Source organism: Rhincodon typus, chromosome 31 (genome assembly GCF_021869965.1).
Source record: "Rhincodon typus isolate 14 chromosome 31, sRhiTyp1.1, whole genome shotgun sequence".
Lineage (NCBI taxonomy): Eukaryota > Metazoa > Chordata > Chondrichthyes > Orectolobiformes > Rhincodontidae > Rhincodon > Rhincodon typus.
In genome coordinates, this window is record NC_063362.1 from 3,188,662 (window position 1) to 3,213,355 (window position 24,694).

A 24,694-nucleotide genomic window follows, 5' to 3' on the forward strand; every position below is an offset into this window, starting at 1 on the left:
AAGGGTCTGGGCCCGAAACGTCAGCCTTTCTGCTCCTATGATGCTGCTTGGCCTGCTGTGTTCATCCAGCTCTGCACCTTGTTGTCTCGGATTCTCCAGCATCTGCAGTTCCTACTATCTCTATGCTTCTCACCTCAAAGAGTTTATTGATGTTACACCAGTGGGAAGAAACCTCTGAAGATCCAGAAGCTTCTTCACTGAACAAAGGAAAGATGTAAACTTCTATACATTTGTTTTCAGGCCACCTTTGACAATTATAAACAATGTGTTATTGATTGATTACGTACACATTTGGCCATTTGCTCCCGATCACCAGAGTATACACATCCTTTTTTCTACTCCTTTTCTTTCCCTCTCGTCTTTTTCTTCTTCTCCTTCTTCTCAATGATGACAAGAGCTTCGATGGGGTCTGGAGCGAGACTCATGGCAGTAGCTGCAGTGTCAGGGGGTGTGGTGGGCCTGAAGCATTACTGCTGGTGTCAGCGGCTGCAGCACAGACGTTGTGGTGAGCCTACAGAGGTGGCAGCTTGGTGAGCCCTGATCAGGAGCCTGGTGGCAGTCGCATGGTGTCATGGTAAGCATTCAGCAGGAATCCATTCTGTGGCAGTGACAAGGCAACGGTAGTAGTAGCGACAGTATGATGGGTCTGGAGTGGGATTTTAGTTGGCAGTGGGGGTGGAGCGGTGGATGAAGAACAAAGATGGACCCTCTTTTAGTCACATTTTTTTTAAGTTATTCAAAATGGTGACAGTTGAAGATTTTCACGGTATTTTGTCTTAAATACATGTAACCATAAATCATTCAATTCAACTCAGTCAAGGTGATCATGTGACTGCATGGTCAATAATGGATAACTTTATAGACAACGCTAAGTCTTCCCATGATCTCATGATATTTCCACACAACCTTATCAAGTATCCTTGGGCTTTCACATTGCATTTTATTCAACCACATTTCAATACCTGCTGACTTTTGCACCTGTTATTCATCATCCCTCATAGGAGGATGGGGGCTTCTCTGTACTGTCTATCCATACAAATTCAGTTAAATCCCTTAATGATAGTTAGTTTGTTGGTTGCATTTAGAACTTCAGTATACCTATTTAGATATCATAGAATCCCTACAGTGTGTAAACAGGCCCTTTGGCCCATCAAGTCCACACTGGACCTCAGAACATCCCACCCAGACCTATCCCTCACAACCCACCTAATCTACACATCCCTGAACACTACAGGCAATTTAGCATGGCCAATCCACCTAGCCTGCACATCTTTGGACTGTGGGAGGAAACCAGAGCACCCAGAGGAAACCCACGCAGACCTGGGGAGAATGTGCAAACTTCACACAGAAAGTCACCTGAGGATGGAATTGAACCTGGGTCCCTGGCGCTGTGAGGCAGCAGTGCTAACCACTGAGCCACTGAGCCACCGTGCCACCCCTATATATACCATATATAGGGTATATAGTGATAATTACCTAAAGAGTCTGAATTATCATGGGATCAGGCCTTTCCTTCTAATCTTTACTAAATAAAACAAGATTTGAACTAGAATCATAGAGTTGTACAGCACAAAAACAGACCCTTCAGTTTAACTTGTCCATGCCGACCGGATAGACCTAAATTAATCTAGTCTCGTTTGCCAGCATTTGGCCCATATCCCTCTAAATCCTTCCTATTCATATACCCATCCAGATGCCTTTTAAATGGTGTAATTGTATCAGCTTCCATCATTTTCTCTGGTAGCTAATTCCATACATGCACCACCCTCTGTGTGAAAAAGTTGCTCCTTAGGTCCCTTTTAAATCTTTCCCCTGTCACCATCAACCTATGCCCTCTAGTTTTGGGACTCCCCTATCCTGGGAAAAAGACCTTGGCTACCAACCCTATCCATGCCCCTCATGATCTTATAAACCTTTATAAGGTCACCTCTCCTCCAACGCTCCAGGGAAAATAGCCCCATCCTCTTCAGCCTCACCCTTCAACCCAGCAACATCCTTATCAATCTTTTCTGCACCCCTTTCAAGTTTAACAACACAATTCTTACAGGAGGGGGACCAGAATTGAATGCAGTATCCCAAAAGTGGCTTAAGCAATGTCTTGTTCAGCCACAACATGACCTCCCAGCACCTATACTGAATGCACTGACCAATAAAGACAAGCATATCAAATGCCTTCTTCATTACCCTGTCTACCTGTGACTCCACCTTCAAGGAGCACTCCAAGGTCTCTTTGTTCAGCAACATTCCCTAGAACTCTACCATTAAGTGTATAAGTCCTGCCCTGATTTGCCTTACCAAAATGCAACACCTCACATTTATCAAAATCAAACTCCATCTGCCACTCCTCAGCTCATAGACCCATCTGATCAACTCGCTGGTAAAATGGATCCTCTTTCAAGGTGTTTCCAAGTGCATTCCTTATCAAGACAGTGTTGGTGTCTAAAACTGACTGTCTGCAGAAACCCAATTCAATCCCTTGATGTGACATTAAAACTATGATTATATACATCTATGTGTCTACGTATATGTGATTACAGTCACCTACAGGGTCTTAACTAATGTGAGTCAAGCTTTTCCCCTTCTATCCAACATTAAATAGCAAATTTTAAATTAAGAAGGGCTTTCCTCAGTGCTTCTCTTGTCAAAACATCTCAGTACAGGCAGTGGCCACATTTTTGCTGCTTCTTAATATGACCCAATTGTGTGATTTCAATGAGACACCTTATTATCTTATGTTCCTATGAGTATGATGATTCTGACTGTATAAATGACTGCTTCAGTTAACAATCTTCTTCGGTCAGTTTATGTCAACTAAAAATCGGGGAAGCCATTTAATGTTAACTAAGAACCACGGGCAGCCCTGATTCATGTAAAGTGAAGGGAAGAATAAGAGTGTTAGTATTGAGGGAAATTATGATGTCTGGGGATGAATCTAAAGTCGCTGTTACAGACTTTCAGAACGACAGTAGTCTCTTTACCTAAATTTATTCCTCTCAGTTTTTATTTCATTTTTGCCCTAACAGTTTCAATAATTAGTCATCCCAGTACTAAATCAAGATACAGTTACAGGTGTTATTTCAGATATACCCCAGGTCAAATGTAGGATGCAGCTCTGCATCAGATACTCAGAGGTTCACAGCCCATTCGGGCAAATCTCGGTTGATGCTTCACTGCAGTACTCAATGAGGGATGTTAAACTGAGCCCTTATCTGGTCTTTTTAAGTGGGAGTAAAAAATATGATTACACTTTGAAGAGGTGCTGGGAGTTCGTCCCCGTGCCCTGGCCAATAGTTATTTTGATGAATAAAATCCTTCAGCCTTCTGTAACTTCAGGTAATGTGAGTAATGAAGTTAATTCAAACTTGACTGGCCTTAGAATAGCATTTCAGTAAGAGATTAATTATAACCAGGTTAGTTATAATTATACACACAAAAACAATTGTGATATTTCTGTAGATTTATTTTTACATTTTACCCAAATATGAAGACCACAAACAGCATCAGGTAAAACCAGGAACCTTTGTGAGTGACACAGAATGTGAAAATGAGAGTGATCCGACCAATATGATACTTGTGGTAGCTTCCTTAACTTTGCATGTGCTCATTGCAGTGGTTGTGTTAATTAGCTGGAAGAGAAAGAAGAGGCACGCTTCATCCTCAGGTGTGTAATTCCAAGTGTAATGCCTTTGATTTACCATACATGTTGCAGGTCATGTATGATTCTCCATATTAGTGTTCATTCAGTCAAATTGCAAATAATTTGCTTTCCTTTCCAACAATGCATATTGCCATCAAAGTCCTGCATGGCAATTTACCAGCGGGAGGTCATCACAAGGAAATCATGAAGCAGTATCTGACAACTAGTGGGATCAAAGGTCCAGAGGAGATGATGAGCAAATGCAGATGAGAGCAGAGGGCTTTATAGTGAACAAGGGAAGTAGATGCAAGGATTCCTTATGAATCCCAGAGGGTTGCTGGGGAGGGGGGAGCATTCCTGGTTCTCCTGGCCCACAGGGAGTTCTAGCTGATCTTTGCTGTATTGTGGGTGTCTCCCTAACTTCATGTTTTTGACCTCGCAGCCTGTTGGCATTTTAAAGTTATGGCCTTTAAATATAAAGAATCGAAAAACCCCATCTGCCTGTAGTTGTTGATTTCAAACACTGAAAGAGGAGATGGTGTCAGGCAGGTATGACACTGCCTCTAGTTGTTATGTTGACTTGGCCTAGTTTTCACCCTTGCTACCATCTGCACTGAACAGCGGCGGGTGGGTTCAAATTGAGACCAGTGTTTCTTTTGCTAACAAAAATACCTGCTACTTTCTGGACAGTAATAACTGGCAAAGTCAAGCAAATACGGAATAAGTCTCATTCACAGTGTCATTACCTTCTTTTTCTTTTCTTTTATTGGCAGATCTTGACAAAGAAGCAGCTATAACGGCAAATGTATATTTCTAATACTTATTGTTGTATGCATAATACCATATTATCTGCAAATTCGAAAGCTGAAAACATTCCTCATGTTGCAAGGAATTCGAAACTCATGTGTTTCCTGCAAAGCTGTCCAAGAGCTTGATTCTCAAAGATGCCTGAAATTAATGCAATATTGCATGATTTACAAGGCAGTGAAGGGTCAAACAGTACAGAGATTAACCATGGTTGGATTAATATAAAATGTCATGAAGAGTTTTAGTGTTTGCAGGCAGTTTAGGCCATTAGGGGTGGTACAGTGGCTCAGTGGTTAGCACTCCTGCCTCATAGCACTAGAGACCCGGGTTCAGTTCCACCCTCAGGTGATCATCTGTGTGGAGCTTGCACATTCTCCCTGTCTCTGTGTGGGTTTCCTCCAGATGCTCTGGTTTTCTCCCACAGTCTAAAGATGTGCATTTTATGTAGATTGGTCATGCTAAATTGCCCATAGTGTTCAGGGATATGCAGGCAAGGTCGACTAGCAATGGGAAATGCAGGGTTACATGGGTAGGGTAGGTGGATGGAATGTTGTTCAGAGGTTCAATGGGCCAAGTGGCCTGCTTCCACACTGTAGGGGTTCTTTGATTGAAATGAATTTTATCGAGATGGAACATACATATTTATCCATGTTGCCCTTGTACTAAGATACAATGGTGAGGCCATAAAACGTGATTAAAGAAGATTGTCATTTTGCAGAAGAGCAACTTGAAGTTGTCTCTGTTGTCCACATTAAGCCATCTTAACTGTGCTAATGAAGCAATGGTAAACATTGAAGTTGTCAAATCAAAATTGACAGTGTAGAGCCAAGGTGAACATCGGTCATGTTTGGACACTTCAGTAGCTGGAAACTTCACAGTATCCAGGTTACTTGTAGTGACTCCTAAGCTAACAATAATAGTATGGAGCAAAGAATAAATATCCTGCTTTATTGTCACAATCACAATGTCAAACTCAAGACAACTAAATTGTTATTTTCAATGTGATTCACACACTTAAATATTTAAATTTTTTTCATGTTAGCCACAACATGAAAATCTCCTGGGGCATCCAGAAAATGTATGCTTTTCCACACCAGAGAGTGGAGGCGATTCCAGGAGCCAAACTGCAACATCAGACAGTGACACAAAAAGAAAATTGCCTACATGAGAGTCACAGCACAGTAGAATGCATTAGTAAATACATTTATCTGTACTTGGATAAATGGACCACATACATGAAAGGTAAATTTGCTAATGACACCAAAATAGAAAGGAAAATTAGTTTAATGTAGAGGTAAAGAGGCTACAAAGCTAAATAGATGAGTGAACAAAAATTTGGCATGAAGCCTAATATGGATAAATGTGAACTTGTCAACTTTGGCATTAAGAATAGAAAAGAATATATTATATAAATGGAGAGACGGCAGAACATGGCAGTACAAAGAGTTCAGGGTGTCCTGGTACATCATGTTAGTATGCAAGTACAGAATGTCATTGAGAAGGCAAATGGAATATTGTCGCTTATTGCAAAAGATTGGAATATTAATGTTGGTAGCTTTTAATGCAGCTGTACAGGGCATGGCTGAGACGACATCTGGACTCCTTATTTGAAAAAGGACATGCATTTGAAATAGTTCAGAGAAGGTTCACACAACTCATTCCAGGAATGAAGGACTTGTCTTATGAAGAAAGGAGGGCAGGGATGAGACTTGAGTCAGTTGGAATTGAGAAGAATGAGAGAAGATTTTACTGAAACATACAGGAACCTCAGGGGACTGGAATAGGGTGGATAATGGGGGGATGTTCTCAATGTGGAAGAGTACAAGGGAATACAGTTTAAAAATAAGAGGTATTCCTTTCAAGGCAGAAATAAGGTGAGGGTTTTTTTCTCTCTCTGAAGTTTTTTTACAGTGGGGAATTTTCTTCCACAGAAAACACTTATCCATCACTAAACAGCAGAGTGTGTTTGTATAATGCTGCACTTACCCCTTGCAGCCATATTTACATGTTCTAATAAATATTACTGTTAACGTGTGAAAGTAAACAATTTTAAAATATTTTATCCACAGCAATAGTGATGAGGTATCAACAATTTATGTTCAGATTCAGTTGTTTTGAAACATGATAAACTTGTTAATTAAAATTTGCACTTCGTTATGAATGACTAAAGTGTTGTCATTTCAAGTGTGGGTATGGATTTGTCACGTGATCATTAGCTGCATTGTACAGAAGGAGCTTCCCTTTGTATCAAGGCTGTTCAGCCACAAGCAAGCTGATTCTGCTATTAATTCTTTTTCTTTTCTGAACATGTAGTCTTTCGGCTAAATAAACAGTCTGTATTATCATTTCATATGGATGAACAATAATTCTAAAAGTGACTTATCTGTGTTTTTCTTGTTTAGGCAATCCTTGTGATTCAGGAATAGGGAGTCAAAGTTCATCAGATATTAATTCAACACATGTCCAAGACGGCACGGATACCCAGAAATAGAGAAGTCACTTTTGCAATGTTTGGATTGACTCATCTGTGCACATGACTTGTCAGGTCCAAATTTGTATTTTATACAGTCAGTACAAGAGGACAGAAGAGAATTAACTCTACTAATCAATGCAGACACTCATTGATATCATTAAATCAATCAATGTTTTTATACTGATTCGTAGGACATGGGCATTGCTGGCTGGTCCAGCATTTCTTGCCCATCCGCAGCTACCCTTGAGAAGGTGGTGGTGAACTGCCTTTTTGAACTGCTGCAGTCCACCTGCTGTGGGTTGACCCACAGTGCCATTAGGGAGGGAGTTCCAGGATTTTGACCCAGTGACAGTGAAGGAAACAACAATACATTTCCAAGTTAGGATGCTGAGTGTCTTTGAGAAGAACTTGAAAGTGATTGTGTTCCCAGGTAGGTGCTGTCCTTGGCCTTCTTAATGGAAGTGGTAAAATGATAAAAGACACATGCTGCACCTTGAAACTATGGACTCATGAAATCTGAACCATCGATTTCCTGCAAGGCAGAAAGCTTGTTTACAAAATATAACAGACCACAGCTTGTTTTAACCTTTCAAATATTCAACATATTAGACCTTTATGTGATACATGTTCTACCTATCAAGCATAAGCAGCCCTGAACCATAATTCGAATCCACATATGAACCAGCTCAAACATTATCATCCCGGCTGAGAAATGCAGACCATTAGATCAGAAGAAAAGCAATGTGCTGTTAGTTGTGTTTGTTATTTTGTAAAAAATAATTGTTGACCATTTGAAAACTCTCAATTTTATCTTTTTCTTCATTCATTTTAATGGAAGGTTGGGAGTACAAACATGAATTGTCATAAAAACTCATATCTGGTGTCAAATGTCTTGATATGAGAACACATTCAAGTTCAGCACATTTGGAGTCTTTGGAGCACCTGCCAGCTTGACTTGATTCAGTTGTCAACTAATTCTAAAAGATCAGAGGAGAGATGGACAAGCTACTGTTTGTCAGTGGGTAAAATTCTGGCCTTGGAATCAGAAGATTTCAAAGATTTGTCAACCGTACACCTTGCAAGTCAGGAGACAAACTTGGCAGAAAAATCATGAGTTTCTTTTGAAAATTTCAATATCCTGCAATATCCCAAATGCATGATATTCAACTGCAAAATTTTCAGTAGTTGGGAAATTGCATTGACACTGTCCCCTGATTTACCGATTGCTAAATTTAATTTAGCAATCCCGCTTCTCTTTGCTAGTGCATTAATTCTTTGTATTGCAATTTTACTCCTTCCAACAGAGGGAGCTTTTCGAGAGCATGCCCACTGGCTAAGAACTGTCAAAATTAGGATCCTCTCAGGATGCAGAGACTGACTTCTCTGGGGCTGGACTTTTGACAGATGGAGCCATTGAGGAAGTAAGAGAGAGAGTCAGAGTCCTGGATCGGTGTTAGCCAGTGGTCTGGATCAATCCTTCTGCTCCTACAGTTCCCAACCTGGCCCTCATAGGAAACCACCAGCTTCTTGTAAGATAATGTGCACGTGAGGATCACCTCCCAGTGATGCCAGTGATTTGGAAGGGAACCAGTCTTCTTTCCAGTGACCTCTAACTTGGAATGAGGTTTACTGATGAACAATGACACAGGTGTGTGGTCTGGGACAGGCCCCAACCACCAGGGGTCACATTATTTGGCTTTGCATTTGGAATAAAACAGGACATGCAGAAAAAAAAAATCCAATTCGTATAGACTAAGTCTTTTAACAGATATAATTTGGAGTCTCCTGCAAAACTTGCACTGGAAATAACTGAAAAGAAAGTGGTTGATTTTGAATTTCCTCAGAAGTAACAGAATATATTCATAATGATTCAGCAGCCTATTTTATGATGTTCTTGATTTTCTTTACTAAACTACAATATTGATGCACTGGGGTTAAGGATAAAGAAGAAGAAAGTTTAAAAAGTAAGGTTTTTTATATAATGCAGACATCAGTTGAAACTTGGCACTCTTTCCACCGCAAATATAGTGGATTAAGATTAATGTATTAGAACCAACATCAAATCTGAACTAAATGAAAGCTGTGCACATAAACAAAGATGTGGAGGTGCCGGTGTTGGACTGGGGTGGACAAGGTCAGAAGACACACAACACCAGGTTGTAAGTCCAACCGGTTTATTTGAAATCACAAGCTTTTGGAATGCTGCTCCTTCTCTTGGATGGCACGGTGGCTCAGTGGTTAGCGCTGCTGCCTTACAGCCTCGGGCAACTGTGTGTGTAGAGTTTGCACATGCTCCCCTTGTCTGTGTGGGTTTCCTCCGGGTGCTCCGTTTTCCTCCCACAGTCCAGAGATGTGAAGGGTAGGCGGATTGGCCGTGCTAAATTGCCCGTAGTGCCCAGGGATTTTTAGATTAGGTGGGTTAGACATGGGGAAATGCAGGGGTAAGGGAATGGGTCTGGATGGGATGCTGTTCAGAGGGGCGGTGTGGGCCTGTTGGACTGAATGGCCTGTTTCCACACTGTAGGGATTCTATGATTGATTCACCTGACGAGAGAGCAACGCTCCGAAAGCTTGTGATTTCAAATAAACATGTTGGACTATAACTTGGTGTCATGTGACTTCTGACCTCCATAAACAAAGGCAAAATACCATGGATGCTTGGTCTCTGGAATAAAAACAAATGTTAGAATTAGAGTTTAGAATTAACTTGTTGGAGATGTTCTGGCAGGTTCTAAGAAGTGAGAAACAGAATTAACATTTAGAATCCAGTGTGACTCTTTGGAACTGAACAGCAGTGGAGATGAGAGAGATCTTATGCTGTTGAGAAAGGAAGGGGAGGGTCATGTGGAACAAAAGGGAAGGTCAGGGCAACATTAGAAGGCAAGGGGTAGAATGTAAACAGGGCTTAAAACATAAAACAAAATGGCAATGGTTGTGGAATAGGTGTTAAAGACAAAATAAAGTCTGGTTCTGATTGAAAACAAAAGAATAAAAACACCAGCTAGAAATGGGGTGGGGGAGGGGGTAAAACAAAAAAAACATGGTAGATGACAGAGTTCTTGGTCTATAGTTGTTGATCTCAATGTAGATACCAGAAGACTGAAATCAGAAAATTAGGACCTGTTCCTCTAGGGTGCAGTGGGTCTCACCGGAACACTGCAGCAGGTCAAGGGTAAAAATGTGAGCATGAGAATAAGATGGTTTATTGAAGTGGCAAGTAACTGATAGATCAAAGTTAAACATGCAGTCTGAGCAGAGGTGTTCTGCAAAGTGATCACCCAGTACACATTTGGTCTCCCAATGTAAAAGATTGTGATCAGAAAACACAGTAAACTACCTTGAAGTAGAAGCAAATTGCTGCATCACCTTAAAGGACTGTTTGGGATCTTGGACAGTGAGGAAGGGAGTAAAAGAGCTGGTATTACTCTTCGTATCATTGCATGGGAAGGTGCTGTGGGATGAGAATGAGGTTTCCTATTTGGGGTGGAGGACGAGAGAAGTGGATCAGGTTGTTCCTTCCAAGTGCTGACAGAGTCAGAAAAACGTGTTTGGTTGTGGCAGTTATGTACGCCAAAGACATAATTCAGTGCCTGCTCAATGTATTTGTCCAAGGAAGTACATTCGGTAATGAAACTTTCAATAACACTTGGTGCTTGGTGCTGGAACATTTAATTTTTCAAATCATGTCATTCCATTTCAAATAAGTCTCATTCAAGGTATAGTTTGTTTCAACTAAAACATATGATAGCTTGTAAACATTTGGACTGATGGTTTTACACAGGAGGCACCCCTTCAATGTGGGATGGCAGGAGGGCACCAAATAGTAGCCATTCCCCATTAAGCCATACTGCAGCAATAAATGTGCAACTTTGAGTGTGTTCTGGGCCAGGAAATGTGACAGTCTGCAACATTTGTCTCAGACAGCTCCTTATTGTAGGAGACCAATATGTTCCTTTTAGACCAAAGGCTCTCGTTTGCCAGCTTACTACTCTGATGTCTGTAAATAATGAATTGTCTTGATGGACATCCCTCCAGACAGCATTTAAATACTGAGTAATTGCATCTCTGCCCAGAACATCTTTGCACTGACACATTCCAGGTGGTCTGTCACTGTCTCTTCCCCGGTGCAGCAGTTTTAAGGACAGAGTGCAGTAGTGCTGGGATTCTGGGTGTATATAAAGGATCAGATTATGAGGATTGTTTCTTACTATAAACATGGTGTCTACTTGTAAGTTCTGTTAACGAAGTGAATAATTTCGGAATTGAATATCCTTTATGGTCACACGTACCCCAGTACAAAAGTACGGAAGTACAGTGAAAAGGTTTCACAATGGCTGCCGTTTTAATGGTGCCATCTTAGATACAAGGTAATAATCTTACAGAGTAAAAAAATAGTGATGTTACAGAGTTAAAAAAAAGATTAGCATGAAATAGTGAAAAAGTCCAGAATGATAATAAGTGACCAAAGTACTTAAGTTCCAGTCCAGACTGTCCTGAAGGAGTTCACCAAGCCTTTTCCTGCAGAATATCGTAGACATTTATAGTAAGTAAGGCCTCTGTAAGATTAACTTGCAGTTAAAGATGTTTTATTGGATAAGGGAGGGATGGATAGTAAAGCATGCCCTGACTGATTAACTGCAGATTGTATGCTGATCCTCACCTGCTGATCTGTCGTACTCCACCGAATCTGAACTATTCCCAAACCATCACTCGTATCAGGTGCTCCACAAAGTTCTTTCACAGTCATCATTCTTTTCTCCCAGCTGACCAATTCTGGCCTCTGTAAAGAGCTCTCCACAACTGAGTGTGGCAGATTGACACATTCCAAAGTCCAGGAACATGAGCAGAGGGATGTACAGAAGCTTGGAGAAGATTTTGCAGAGGGGCAGGGGGAAAATCTGTAGTTGAAGGCTTTTCAGCCACAGTACATCCAGGAGCTGGATTGTGTGAAAACCTCATGGAATGTATATTCCTCTAGTAATGAGTTTTACAAATATTGACTCGAATATTGCTGAAAAGAGACATTTTTCAAAACATTTCATCTTGCACTCACTGGGCCAATTAGCAAGAAATACTATGTAAAGGCAAAACAACATTTATGTTGTATAAGACCCAGTGTACAGGCCACTTACCAAATAACCATTAGTCTCGTCTTTCTTTATTATTTTATCTATTTTCTTTTTTATTCTATGTTTTGGTTTATTTTTCTGAGTTTTAAGATGGTGTTGAAGAATGGCAACACTACACAACACTTCTCACAGTATTTTCTAACAAAATACACATGACAATAAATAAATAAAAAGAGGAGAATGATGATTTCATGGTAAGTGAACTGTGATTGGTAGAGGGATTGCCATGGAGCACCCACCTGTTAACAATGGCCAACCATTAACCACTGTTCTGAAGAAGGGTCAGCGGACCCGAAATGTTAACTTTGATTTCTCTCCACAGATGCTGCCAGACCTGCTGAGATTTTCCAGCAATTTCTGTTTTTGTTTCAGTTAACCACCAAGATTCATTTCAATTGACTGTGATTGGTTAAGGCATTACCCTAAGAAATGAACCAGAGAATGGCTGTCACCTATTTTGTTGCCTGAAACATGTGCTGTGTACACATGTTTGTTTCTGTCTGTAAAGAAGAGTCCTCTGTATTAATATATGCAACTTCCAGTACACACAAGTCCACCACACTGACAGCCTGACATACTAATCCTAAATTGGTTGTCAGCATAATTCATCGCACACATGGGATTATTTAGCAAATGTTGCCCAATTACAGATAGAGCTGAGAGTTTAGTAAGTCTGGCTGTTTGCACAATACCAGCTCCTTGCTTTTTATGAACATTTGAAGAGATGTGCTTTTATAAATGTGCTTTTGGACAAATAGCCTAAATACTTATACTGAAATTCATATACCATATAACTAATTAATCATAATTCCTTTAACTCATAGATATGGGTTCCATTGGCTAGGCTAGCATTTATTGCCTTTGATAAGGCTTTGGTGAGTTGCCTTCTTGAACCACTGCAATAGACAGCATGTTAATAAACCGAAAGTCTTTTTGACTTGAGGGCAGCACCCAGTTAGAGGTGAACACCACTCGTGGTGCTGCCACAAGGCTTCCAAGAGTGGTTGTCGAGACCCCATGTGGGGTCACAAGTGAAATGTTTCAGCCTTCAGCTGGAGGCAACAATGACTGTAATAGAGTTACAATAGTTATGGTCCTATTATTACTTGTTTTCTCAGCTGCATCGTCTGGCATCCTACCCCGCTCCCACCTCAATTCTCACGTCTCCCTTCCTGTCTAGCTCCATTCTCTTCTTAAATATGTGCATGCACATAAACACACACTCATCCTCAGAAGGTAAGTTTGCAGCAGATATGGGTAGAGAAACCCCCTGTCTGATTTCTCAAATAGGACAAGAAAAGGAGATCATTGGACTGCTCCATTTCAAAGGTGAATTTAAGCACAGGATAGAGTCCTGGATGTAGTAAATAGAGCTCATCATTCTGCAAGATAATGGTACTTCTTGCAATTTGTCCTGATGCGTGCAAGACAAAAAGCTTTGATAAAATGTCTTTCTTCAGCAATACTCAAATTTTGACTGCTTATACATGTAGTGACTAACATACAATATTGGGGAAAAACGGATTTGTTTTGTACTTTATGTAATATCAACTTTGAACAGTTACACAATTTATCAAGAATATATTTTCGGAGGAAGAAACAAAATGGGAATCCTAAGCCTGCACTTACCTTAAGCAAGATGTTGCTTTCCAGAGATGGCCATTAGGTTACATGAATTGTTTGAATCTATAGTAGAGTTCTTGACAAGCTAAAGCTGATGGCAATAGTTTTGATGTAAAAATTAAGATTTATGAAATAATGGTTCAGGGCAATTAGGGATGGGCAACAAATGCTGGCCCAGCCATTGATGTACACATCAGGAAGGCAAGGTGGCTCAGTGGTTGGCACTGCTGGCCCCCAGAGCCAGGGACCCAGGTTTGATTCCACATTGTGTGGAGTTTGCATATTCTCCCCATGTCTAAGTGGGTTTCCTCCCACAGTCCAGAGATGTACACATTCGGTGGATTAGCCATGGGAAATGCGAGGTTATAGGTTGAGTGGCCTGCTTCCACACTGTAAGGATTATATGATCCCCTGAAGGAATAAGGAGGGTTTAGCCTGTTCACATCCCCAGTGGCAGTTCCATCCCATCAAACCTCTTCTCATCTCGACACACTGCCACATTAACCCTCTCCCATTAACTGCCACCCTGTCACCCACCCACCACATCCCAACCTCTAGTCAGTTCTCTCTAAACTGCACACAAACCACAAGGCCTGAGCATGGTGATCAGTGTTGGCTAGCTAATTGTGGCATTCTCTCGTTGTTCCAGCAGTCACTGTTGTGCACAGGCAGAGGCCCGCAAAGCTGGAAAGAAAAAACTGAGGAAACACTACCCACACCCCACTAAGCCCAATCTCACACCCCCATCGGATTAACCCTCAAATAATTAAAACAAAGAACAGCAGAAGCTGGAAATCTGAAATAAAATCATAAATTGCTGGAGAAACTCAGCATCTGTGGAGAGAAAACACAGTTAACATTTTGGGTCCTGTCCCATTCTGAAGAAGGGTCAGTGGACCCAAAACATTAACCTGTGGAGTTTGCACATTCTCCCTGTGTCTGCGTGGTTTTCCTCCTGGTGCTCCAGTTTCCTCCCAAAATCCAAACGTGCAGATTAGGTGGATTGGCCATGCTAAATTGCTGATTGTGTCCAGGATGTACAGGCTAGGTGGATTAGCCATGGGAATTGCAGGGTTGGGGTAGTGGGGTGGGTCTTGATGGGACACTTTGGAAGGTTGGTGTGAACTCACTGGGCTGCATGCCTGCTTCCACACTGTAGTGACTCTATGATTAACCTATACCTCAGTCACAAACTCCCACCTCGTCTCCATTTATTCTCACCCACACCATGCGGCACGTTTTTATTACACATTTACAAAGACTGATTTTGCAGTTGTAAATTTATTTTATACATATTTGATATTAAAAGACATAATTGGCGCTCGAATCACAATCAGGACATGACAAATGTGATGAGATCGCCATTATTCTCCTCGGCAATGACTAGCCTCTGATGCATCCAACACCTGCCTCAGAAGAACCCTTCCAACTTGGGGTTTTAAGGCCCCGCCCCTTGAGGACTCCCATCAAGGCCCCGCCCTCTAAGGTCTCCCAGCTGGGCCCCGCCCCCGGAGGTCTCCCACCCAGGCCCCGCCCTCTGAGCGTCCGGAACCTGGCCCCGCCCCTTCGGGCAGCGGCGATCCAGACCCCGCCCCCGAGGGCTAGTAGTCAGGCCCCGCCCCTTGGGGGCACCGAAACTAGGCCCCGCCCCCTGCACGCGCGAAGCCCGCCCGCCACCGCCATCTTCTCCGGCGGGAGGCGACAAGATGGCGGTAGGGGTTCAGGGGTCAACCCTAAGCAGCCGCTGCCAACCGCGCTTGCGTAGCGCGCTGTCAGGCGTCAAAGTTGGTGGTGAGCTGCAAGTTTCTAGATTTAGGATGTTTAACAGCATTAAAGAAGCAAGTTGTTTAATCACATGACACAACTCCCACTTAAAATTGACAGCTTTGTAGTTGATGCGTCAACATGTAAGACAAGATTACTTGCTCAAATCGGGGTTAAATTGGTTTATGGAATACAGATAAGGTGACAATAAATGCTGCTTTTCTGTTACAGAATCTAAAGAAAATTGTTGTGGGATTTCCTTTGAAGTAAATAGGATGAGCAGTTTGTTGGTGAGTGCGCAGTATGATATATCACCAGCAATACAAAATTATACCAGCAAATTGCATAATTCTGTTAATTAGTTTATATTTAGGAACATAGGAAGTAGGCCATTCTGCCCCTCAAGCCTGTTCCACCTTTCAGTGAGATCATTGCTGATTTGTGGCCTAACTCCATATTCCTGCCTTTGGCCTAACTACCTTAACAAAAAAATCTTAGACCTAAAGCTAGCTAATCTAGCAATGATTGCTGTTTGTGGAAGAGAGCTCCAAAGCTGCACCGTCTTTTGTGTGTAGAAGTGCTGTTTAACATCTCTCCTGAACAGTGTGGGCCTAATTCTCAGAAATGCGCCCACCCCAATATTCAGTTTTTAAAAATTAGCATCAACCTTTTTAACGAAGTTGAAGTGGAAGTGAGTTTGAGCGGTTTTCTAAAACTCGCAAATTTATCAATTATTGAGCCATTCAGGCTGAAAATAACACAAATTCAATCTTTCATCTGTATTAATTGATTGCAGCAAAGTACCTGGTGTATATCATTGTATAGTTCAGTTGTACCTAGTATCTAGGTTTCCTTAACAAAATGTAACACGGATGTTTAGCATGTAAGGTACCATCAATATATCAACCTTCATAAAAATATAAACAGCTCCTTAGAAATGACAAGCAGATATTCTTAATCAGTAAGAATCAAGATTCCTTTCTGTTTAGTTGTTACTGCTTTTAAGTTTTCTACTTTTAATATTGACTATTGGCACACTGCTGAGATCTTCCAACATTCGTTAGATTTGTAAACAGTACCATCAGATTGGAAGTTAGCAAATGTTTCACTATTTTGAAGAAAGGAGTGAAAGGTAACAGTGAAGTACAGATTGGTTAGCCTAACATCAGTTGTTTGCGAGGCTGTTGCTAGAATATAATATGAAGGAGATCTTAACAATGCACTTGCAAAAACATGGAATGATTAGAACAAGTCAATGTGGTTTTACTAAAGGGAGGTCCTGTTTGACAATTTTTTGTTAGAGTTCTTTGAGAATGAAACTTGTAGATAGATAAAGAGGAACCAGCAGATGTAGTATTCCTAGATTTCCAAAAAAAACTTTTGATAATTTGTCACATATAAGAATGGGAAAGAGAAAAAGCTCATGGAGTTGGGAATAATATATTAGAATGGATAGAAGATTAGTTAATGGTCAGGCTGCAGACAGTGTGCACAAACTGGGCATTTTTCAAGTTGACATGTAGAAATAACAGAATGCTGCGAAGACCAGAGCTAGGTCCTCAGCTTTTTACAGTTTATGTCAATGAATTGGATGCAGAGACTGGGAATAATGTATAGTCATTTGCTAATTATACAAATCTAGGTAGAAAGGCAAGTTATGGAGAGGATATAGAGGGGCTGCAAAGTGATATAGACAAATTAAGAGAGTGGGTCAGAAGATAGTAGATGGATTATAATTTAGGGAATTATGAAGTTACTTTGGAACAAAAACAGAAGTTGCTGGAAAAGCTCAGTAGGTCTGGTAGCATCTGCGAAGAGAAAATCAGAGTTAACGTTTCGGGTCCGGTGATTCTTCCTCAGAATTCTTTACAAATACTGCCAGACCTGCTGAACTTTTCCAGAAACTTCTGTTTTTGTTCCTGATTTACAGCATCCGCAGTTCTTTTGTTTTTTATGAAATTACTCTCTCTGGTTGTATAAAGCAGAACATTTAAAAAAATATTTAAAAGTGGAATTTGAAAGTGCTGATGTTCAAAAAACCTCCGACATGCCCATGCAAAGACTGCAAAGAAAGCATGCCGGTATAGCAAGTAAGTAAGATGGGAAATGGCATGTTGGCCTTTTTTGCGAGGGGATTTAAGTACAGCAGTAAAGAAGTTGTGTTACAATTGTATTGGGTTTTGGTGAGACCACATCTGTCGTACTGTATGCAGTTTTGATCTTCCCATTTACAAAGGAATATACTTCTTTGGAGGTAATACAGTGAATGCTCACTAAATTGGTACCTGGTATGAAGGCTTTGTCCAATCGTGTCAACATGAATAAATTGGGTCTTCATTCTCTAGATGTTAGAAGATTGAGAGATGATCTTATTGAGATGTACAAGATCCTGAAGGGGCTGGGGTTAGGATAGATGATGAAGGATTGTTTCTGCTGATTGCTGAATTTAAATTGGGGCATAGTCTTAGGAAAAGGGACTGATCATTTAGAACTGAGGTGGGGAGAAATGATCCCATTCAAAAGTTTGTGATTCTGTGGAATGCTCCTCCCCAGAGATTTCTGGATATTTGATCTGATTTGATTTATTGTTGTCATATGTACCTAGGTACAGTGAAAAGTTTTGTTTTGTGTGCAGTACAGGAAGATCATAACATATAAGGATACAAAGATCATAGGGTGTTTACTAGGAGCAAGGCATACAAAGTTACGGCTGCACAGGAGGTGCGTAAAAGCAAGATCAGCATTAGCTTTGAAATTACAGAGGTCCATTAAGAGAAAATTGTTAGTAATTTGCAAAGACTTAGAATTGAGGTTTAGAAATGTGGAACGGTTGTAAGAAATGTGAGAATAAGATCTGCTGTTGGGAGCTCTTAAGGAGTCGCCCGATGTCAGTGCCATCTTGAAACTGGTGTTGTTGAATAAATTTAAGTTTGGCACAGAGAGATTGTTACGCTCAGAGGGAATTAAGGAATGTGAGGTCTTGGCTGGATGGTGGAGTTGAAGCCTAAGATCAGCCATGATCATGTTGAATGGCGCAGCAGGTTTATCAGTTGATGTGGTCTAATCTACTGTCTCTTGTGTTAAAACGCAACAGCTCACATACACAAAGATACAGGGAAAGCAACAAACAGTAAGGTGACAATTTGAAATTATTTCATTCTCTTCTGTAGTAGACCTGTAGTTTGATGTTTTAGCTGGAATGAAGAGGTTGTAAAAGCAGGGATTCTTGGTAAGCTATGAAACATCTTGTAGTTGAATGCCAGGAGTTTGGCTTTTGGGTGAACTTGATGTTGGAGTACAGTGGGGAAAAGACTCCTCTCACTGTCAAACTGTAACTGTGCAGTTGTCTTGCAACTGATTCAATGGCTTTGAAATGATTACGCAGGTAGTATCTGTCTCAGAATTGCATCAGCTGCTACTTTTAAAAGCAATTCACAAACATGGCTCCTTTACCCATGTGACCAAGATCAAGCTCCTTTACTAAATTTTTCAGTCTGTTAGACTGGTAAACACTTAGGATTGGAGGTAATATACTGGCATAGATTAATGATTAGCTAAGAGACAGAAAACAAATAGTACAAATAATGGTTCATTCTCACGTTGGCAGGCTGTGACTAGCACTGTACTGCAGGATTAAGTACTTGGGCCCCAGCTGTTCACAATATATATTAATGATTTGGAGGTGAGTCCAAATGTAATATTTCTAAATTTTTGGGTGATAAAGTGCTAAGTGGGACTATCTGTTGTGAGGAAGATATAAAGTGGCTTCAGGAGGATTTGGACAGGCTTAGTGAATGGGCAAGAACGTGATAGATGGAATATAATGTTAAAATGTGAGGTTATCCACTTTGGTGAGAGAAACATGTGTAGAGTTTTTCCTAAATGGTAAGAGGTTGAAAAGGTTAGATGTATGAAAGGACCTAGGTGTCCTTGTCAACAAGTTGCTGAAGATTAACACGAAGGTGCAGCAAGCTATTAGGAAGGCTAATGGGATGATATCTTTACTACAAGAGGATTTGAGTGCAGGGGTGAAGTCTTGCTTCAGTTGTGTAGGAGTTTGATTAGACCTCATCTGGAATATTGCAGTTTTGGTCACCTTATCTCAGGAAAGGTACTAATCTCACAGAGGGACTTGTTCCTGGGATGGTGGAGCTGGCTTTTGAAGGGAGATTGGGCAAACTGGGCCTGTATTTCTTTGAGTTTTGAAGATTGAGAAGTGATCTAATTGAAACTTGCAAAATATTTAAAGGGATAGACAGCATAGATGCAGGTAAGATTTCTCCCCTGGTTGTGGAGTCTAGAACCATGGAGCAATGTTTAAAATGAAGGACGATATCATTTGAGTCAGAAATGAGAAACTTTTATAACCCAAAGGGTGTGAACATTGGAATTCTCTATCCCTGGATGCTCAGTCTATGAGTACGTTAAATTAGAGATTCATAGATTTCTAATTACTAATGGGGTACATGGTTTTGACAAAGGGATGGGTAAAAATGGGTAAAAATGTTCAATCAGCCACAACCATATTGAATGGTACAGTAGACCCATTGGGCTGAATGGAAATGTTTTTATGTTTCAGAACATCCTATGTTATAATTTTTCATATATAAAGTTTGATAGCAAATGTTCTTCATCTTTGGGATGAAGAACAATCACAATACAATGAAAAGTTGATGAGATCCATTTTATAATTTTCAAACACCCTTTGAGTTTTAATGTCTCTATTGCCCATGGTGAAGTAACAGAAGTTGAGCCAGCTGGTTGTTGATGGTCTGTCCTTAACAAAGGGATGTGTAAGTTTAACAAGTGGCTATGGTTGTCTGTATTTTAAAAGGTATTTGTTTCAATTATCAGGATTGTCTGAGTTGCAAGTTACTCTTGGGTACGCACATAAGTTACTTTGTCACAAGGAAATAGAGGGCGTCCCTGTATAAATGCCCAACTTCCAAATGCCCGTACTTACGAATGCGATCCCAATCAGGGATGTAAGTTTAAAAGATTCGACATACGACCATTTCCTGTACTTACGAACGGCTGCTTTATTATTGTCCTACATTGTGTTCTAACTTGCGTACAAATCGACTTGCGAGCGGACTCCGGAACAGAACCGGTTCGCAACCCAAAGATTGCCTATGTAAGTATGAGTAAACGTTCGTATGTTAGATCTTTAAAATTTATATTAATACACCCCTATATGGTATCGCGATCATCAATAGTTCATTAGTCAGACGTTCGTAAATCGGGGACTGCCTATACTACCTAAAGTCACATGATACGTTTTCAGCTATCTTAAAATCTGAAAAAGGGTCCCGACCCAAAACGTCAACTTTCCTGTTCCTCTGATGCAGCCTGATCTGCTGTGTACCTCCAGCTCCACACTGTGTTGTCTCTGACTCCAGCATCTGCAGTTCTTGCTATGTCTCTTAAAAACCACTGTGTCTGTCTTTTAAAAAGAAAGCTTTAAAGTCTGTATATTTTCACATCTGTATTGCCAATGACATTCAAAACAAATGTACGAATATGCAATATAACCAATTGCTTTTTCAGTAAGCTACAGAAGCAGTTACTTTCAGCCATAAAAATAAACATTCTGAAATGGTTTGAGAAGTTGCAACAAATTGTTTTAAATTAGGTTTGAAAAGTTCATTTATATATTTGAAATTTTCCAGCAAGATGAAAGCATACATGAAGCAAACAGCTCTCTTTATCAGAACTATGGACGAAAACAGTTTCCAAACATGATACAGTTCAGGCTTTTGCACACTTATTGTCGTGTTCTTAGCTACATTGTAATTTGAATAAACAGCTGAATTTTTCCATGTGAACCCAAACCTCCATTATGTTCCTGCCTTGTGTTCCAAGGTGTAGAGATTAATCATAGAACACTGTGAAATGACTACCATGTTGCAAAGACAGAAATAATTTGTGACTGGAAAGATGAATAAAACTATACACTGCTTATCCAGATATATTTACAAGTTACACAGAAGTGACCCTACATTAAAAGTAGAATGAAGTCAGAAGTCACAAGACATCAGGTTATAGCCCAACCGGTTTATCTGAAATCACAAGCTTTAGGAGCGCTGCTGCCTTGTCAGGTAACATCACCTGTTGAAGGAGCAAAGTCCGAAAGCTTGTGATTTTAAATAAACCTGTCGGACTATAACCTGGTATCGTGTGACTTCTGACCTTGTCCACCCCAGTCCCACACCACCCATCATAAGTGTAGAATAACCACACTTGAGCAATTTATAAATTACTTCAACACAAGAAGTCCAAAACCTTCACCATTCGTTTAGACAAAGCTGTAAGTAAGTCTCTGATATGAGTTTATTGAAAAAAATTTCCTTATGGAACCCTCTTAGTCCCAGGTATGGATACAGAAAAGATCAGTGCAGTGTGAAAGAGTCTTCCCCTTGCTTAATGAAGTGTAGATCCATTGAAGATAATTTTAAAGTCAGCAAGAAAAGTTACGTCATGTTTATAGAGTTAATAATATGTATGGTACGTGAAATGATTGAAAACATTTAGAAAGTAAAATGGATATTACATTTTTAGAAGGGATTTGCGTGTTTTGTTGCCTTGGGATCTAAGTTGGTGTCAGTAGAAGTACTGTAATTAGCATTCCTGGATGTGAGAGGGAGTTATACAATTCCTGATTGTTACTCATTTTCCCCTCATGAAAATGCATATCACATATGCCTGGACATTTCTTTTTCTAATCAATCTGTTCAGACTTGTTATTACACGCTGCTGAAGCGGGTGGGACTTGAACCCAGATTTCTCAGTCCACGGGTAGGGACAGTACCACTGCGTCACAAGAGCCTTTACGTCTGGATTTTGGATGAGGACAGAAGTGGAATCAGCTGTGAGGCCTTCCTCATTGCCAAATAGCTTGTTTAACAATCACCATCAAAAGTCACACAGGAACAGTGGCTACCTGGGTCAGACAGTGATTGGAACTCTATGCTAGAAAAGAATAAAAAGAAACACTCAATAGATGGGGAAGAGAATAACAAAATAATTGGAGAAAAATGTCACTACAGTTTGGTTCTTATTTCAAATTAGATCTATTGCGTCTTGTTGATCTCCTACCTACAAGATGGGACCTGTTGCAAACAAAGCCAATTTTTATATGAAGGAAACTGCTGTGACATGTGTCCTGCTGGTGAGTGACAGTCAGTCTTTGATCATCACTTCTATAACATTTGTGGCTTTCAAGAAACAGCAGATAAAAGGAAGGAGGGACGGTCAGTGGACCTGAAACATTAACTCTCATTTCTCTCCACAGATGCTGCCAGACCTTGCTGAGCTTTTCCAGCAATTTCTGTATTTGCTCATGTTTAATTAGTACCTGAATTTTTATTTAGCTGTTTTTAAAAGAAGGAAAGAGTTGGATTCATTGATTGGATTGGATTCAGTTTAGGTTCCACCAGGACCATTCATGGGATGCAGACATTGCTGGCTGGGCCAGCATCTGTTGTTCATTCCTAGTGGCCCTTGTTTTCAAATCCATCCATAGCCTCCCATCCCCCTAAATCTGATACCTGCTCCAGCCTCACAACTCTCTGAGATCGCTGCACCCTAATTCTCACCTCATAATCAATTTTAATGTTCCACCAGTGGTGGCTGTGTTTTCAGCTGCCAAGGCCCTAAGCTGTGGAATTCCTTCCTGAAATATCCTGACCTCTCTACCTTTTTTTTTTAAACCTCCTTTAACATAACCTAGAAATCCAAAAACTGTTTGGCACTGAAAGAGTGTCCTATTCCTAGGAGTGACGATCACCAATAATCTGTCCTGGACCACCACGTTGATGCGACAGTCAAGAAGGCACAACAATGCCTCTTCTTCCTCAGGAAGCTAAGGAAATTCGGCATATCCATAAGGACTCTCACCAACTTTTACAGATGTACCATAGAAAGCATTCTAGCTGGATGCATCACAGCTCAGTATGGTGACTGCTCTGCCCAGAATTGTAAGAAACTACAGAAGGTTGTGAACACAGCCCAGACCATCATGGAAGCCAACCTTACATCCACTGACTTCATCTACGGTTCTCGCTGCCTCAGAAAGGCAGCCCACATCATCAAAAACCCCTCCCACCCCGTTTATAATCTCTTCCAACCTTTTCCATCGAGCAGAAGCTTGGACATATGCACCAACAGGTTCAAGAACAACTTCTTCCCTGCTGTTGTTAGACTTCCGAGTGGACTTCTCAAATTTCAAATCTAATGTCGATCTTGCTTTTTGTGCACCTTCTTTGTCACTGTAACTTTGCATTCTTCACTCCATTCAATCACCCTATGATCTTTGTGTCCTTGTATGTTATGATCTCCCTGTACTGCATGCAAAACAAAACTTTTCACTCTACCAGGTACATTTGACAATAATAAATCAAATGAAAGTCATTTGGTTCATTATGTCCATAATGGCTGAAAAGGAACTATCAGCCTTAACCTACTAGCTGTTCATGACTAGCCCTGTAGATAATGGTACTTCAAGTGCATTTCCAAGTATTTTCTGAATGTAGTAAGGGTTTCTGCTTCTACCACCCTTTCAGACAGCAGGTTCTGAACACTCTGAACTCTCTAGCTGGAAAATATTTCACCTCAGCTACCTTCGAATCCTCCGCTGATTGCTTTTTAAAGTAACGTCCCTTGGATATGTTTTTCTCTACTTGTGCAACTATGCCCTCCCTATCCACTCTAAATAGGCTCCTTACAATTTTATACAACTCAATTATCTCTCCTCTCAACCTCCTCCATTCTAAAGAAAGTAAAGCTTACTTGTCAAATGTTTCCTTGTAGCTAAAGACCTCCAGTCCTGTCAACAGTATTGTAAATGTCTGCTGTACTTCCTCTAACGTAATCTTCCTGTAACATGCTGACTCGGACTTACCAGTACAGTAAGCAGTACTCTAACTGAGGCCTAATCGATATATTTTACAATTATAGCATAACCTCCTTGATCTTGTGCTTAGTGCCTTGTCTCATAAAGGAAAATATTCTTATGCTTTCTTGACCACATTATTTACTTGTCCTGCTCCCTGCAAAATTTGTCAACATTCACTTCAAAATTCCTTTGCTTCTCCACATTTTCAGAATCGTACCACATATTTTGTATCTTCTTGCCTCGTTTGACCACTCAAATGTTTTACCTTGCACTTCTCTGGATCAAATTCTGTTTGCCACTTTTCTGCCCACCTGACCAGTTTATAAATAAGAACATTGGGCTTAAGAGCAGGAATAGAGAATATGTAC

At 40.6% G+C, this 24,694-nt stretch overlaps 1 protein-coding gene and 1 long non-coding RNA gene across 3 annotated transcripts in view; both read left to right on the forward strand.

The window, feature by feature from the left end:
* Positions 1–7,201, forward strand: part of LOC125486650 — a 33,205-nt gene extending 26,004 nt beyond the window's left edge. For both annotated transcript variants that reach the window (XR_007265284.1, XR_007265283.1), the window contains one exon: positions 6,847–7,201. This is a non-coding gene — a long non-coding RNA (uncharacterized LOC125486650). The remainder of the gene's footprint in view (positions 1–6,846) is intronic.
* An 8,150-nt stretch (positions 7,202–15,351) lies between these two features.
* LOC109918474 (putative uncharacterized protein DDB_G0271982) overlaps positions 15,352–24,694 on the forward strand; it is a 51,879-nt gene continuing 42,536 nt past the window's right edge. Inside the window, exons 1-2 of the mRNA XM_048615049.1 lie at positions 15,352–15,460; positions 15,665–15,723. Of these exons, the coding sequence (XP_048471006.1) occupies positions 15,376–15,460; positions 15,665–15,723 (144 nt within the window). The 5' untranslated portion in view covers positions 15,352–15,375. The remainder of the gene's footprint in view (positions 15,461–15,664; positions 15,724–24,694) is intronic.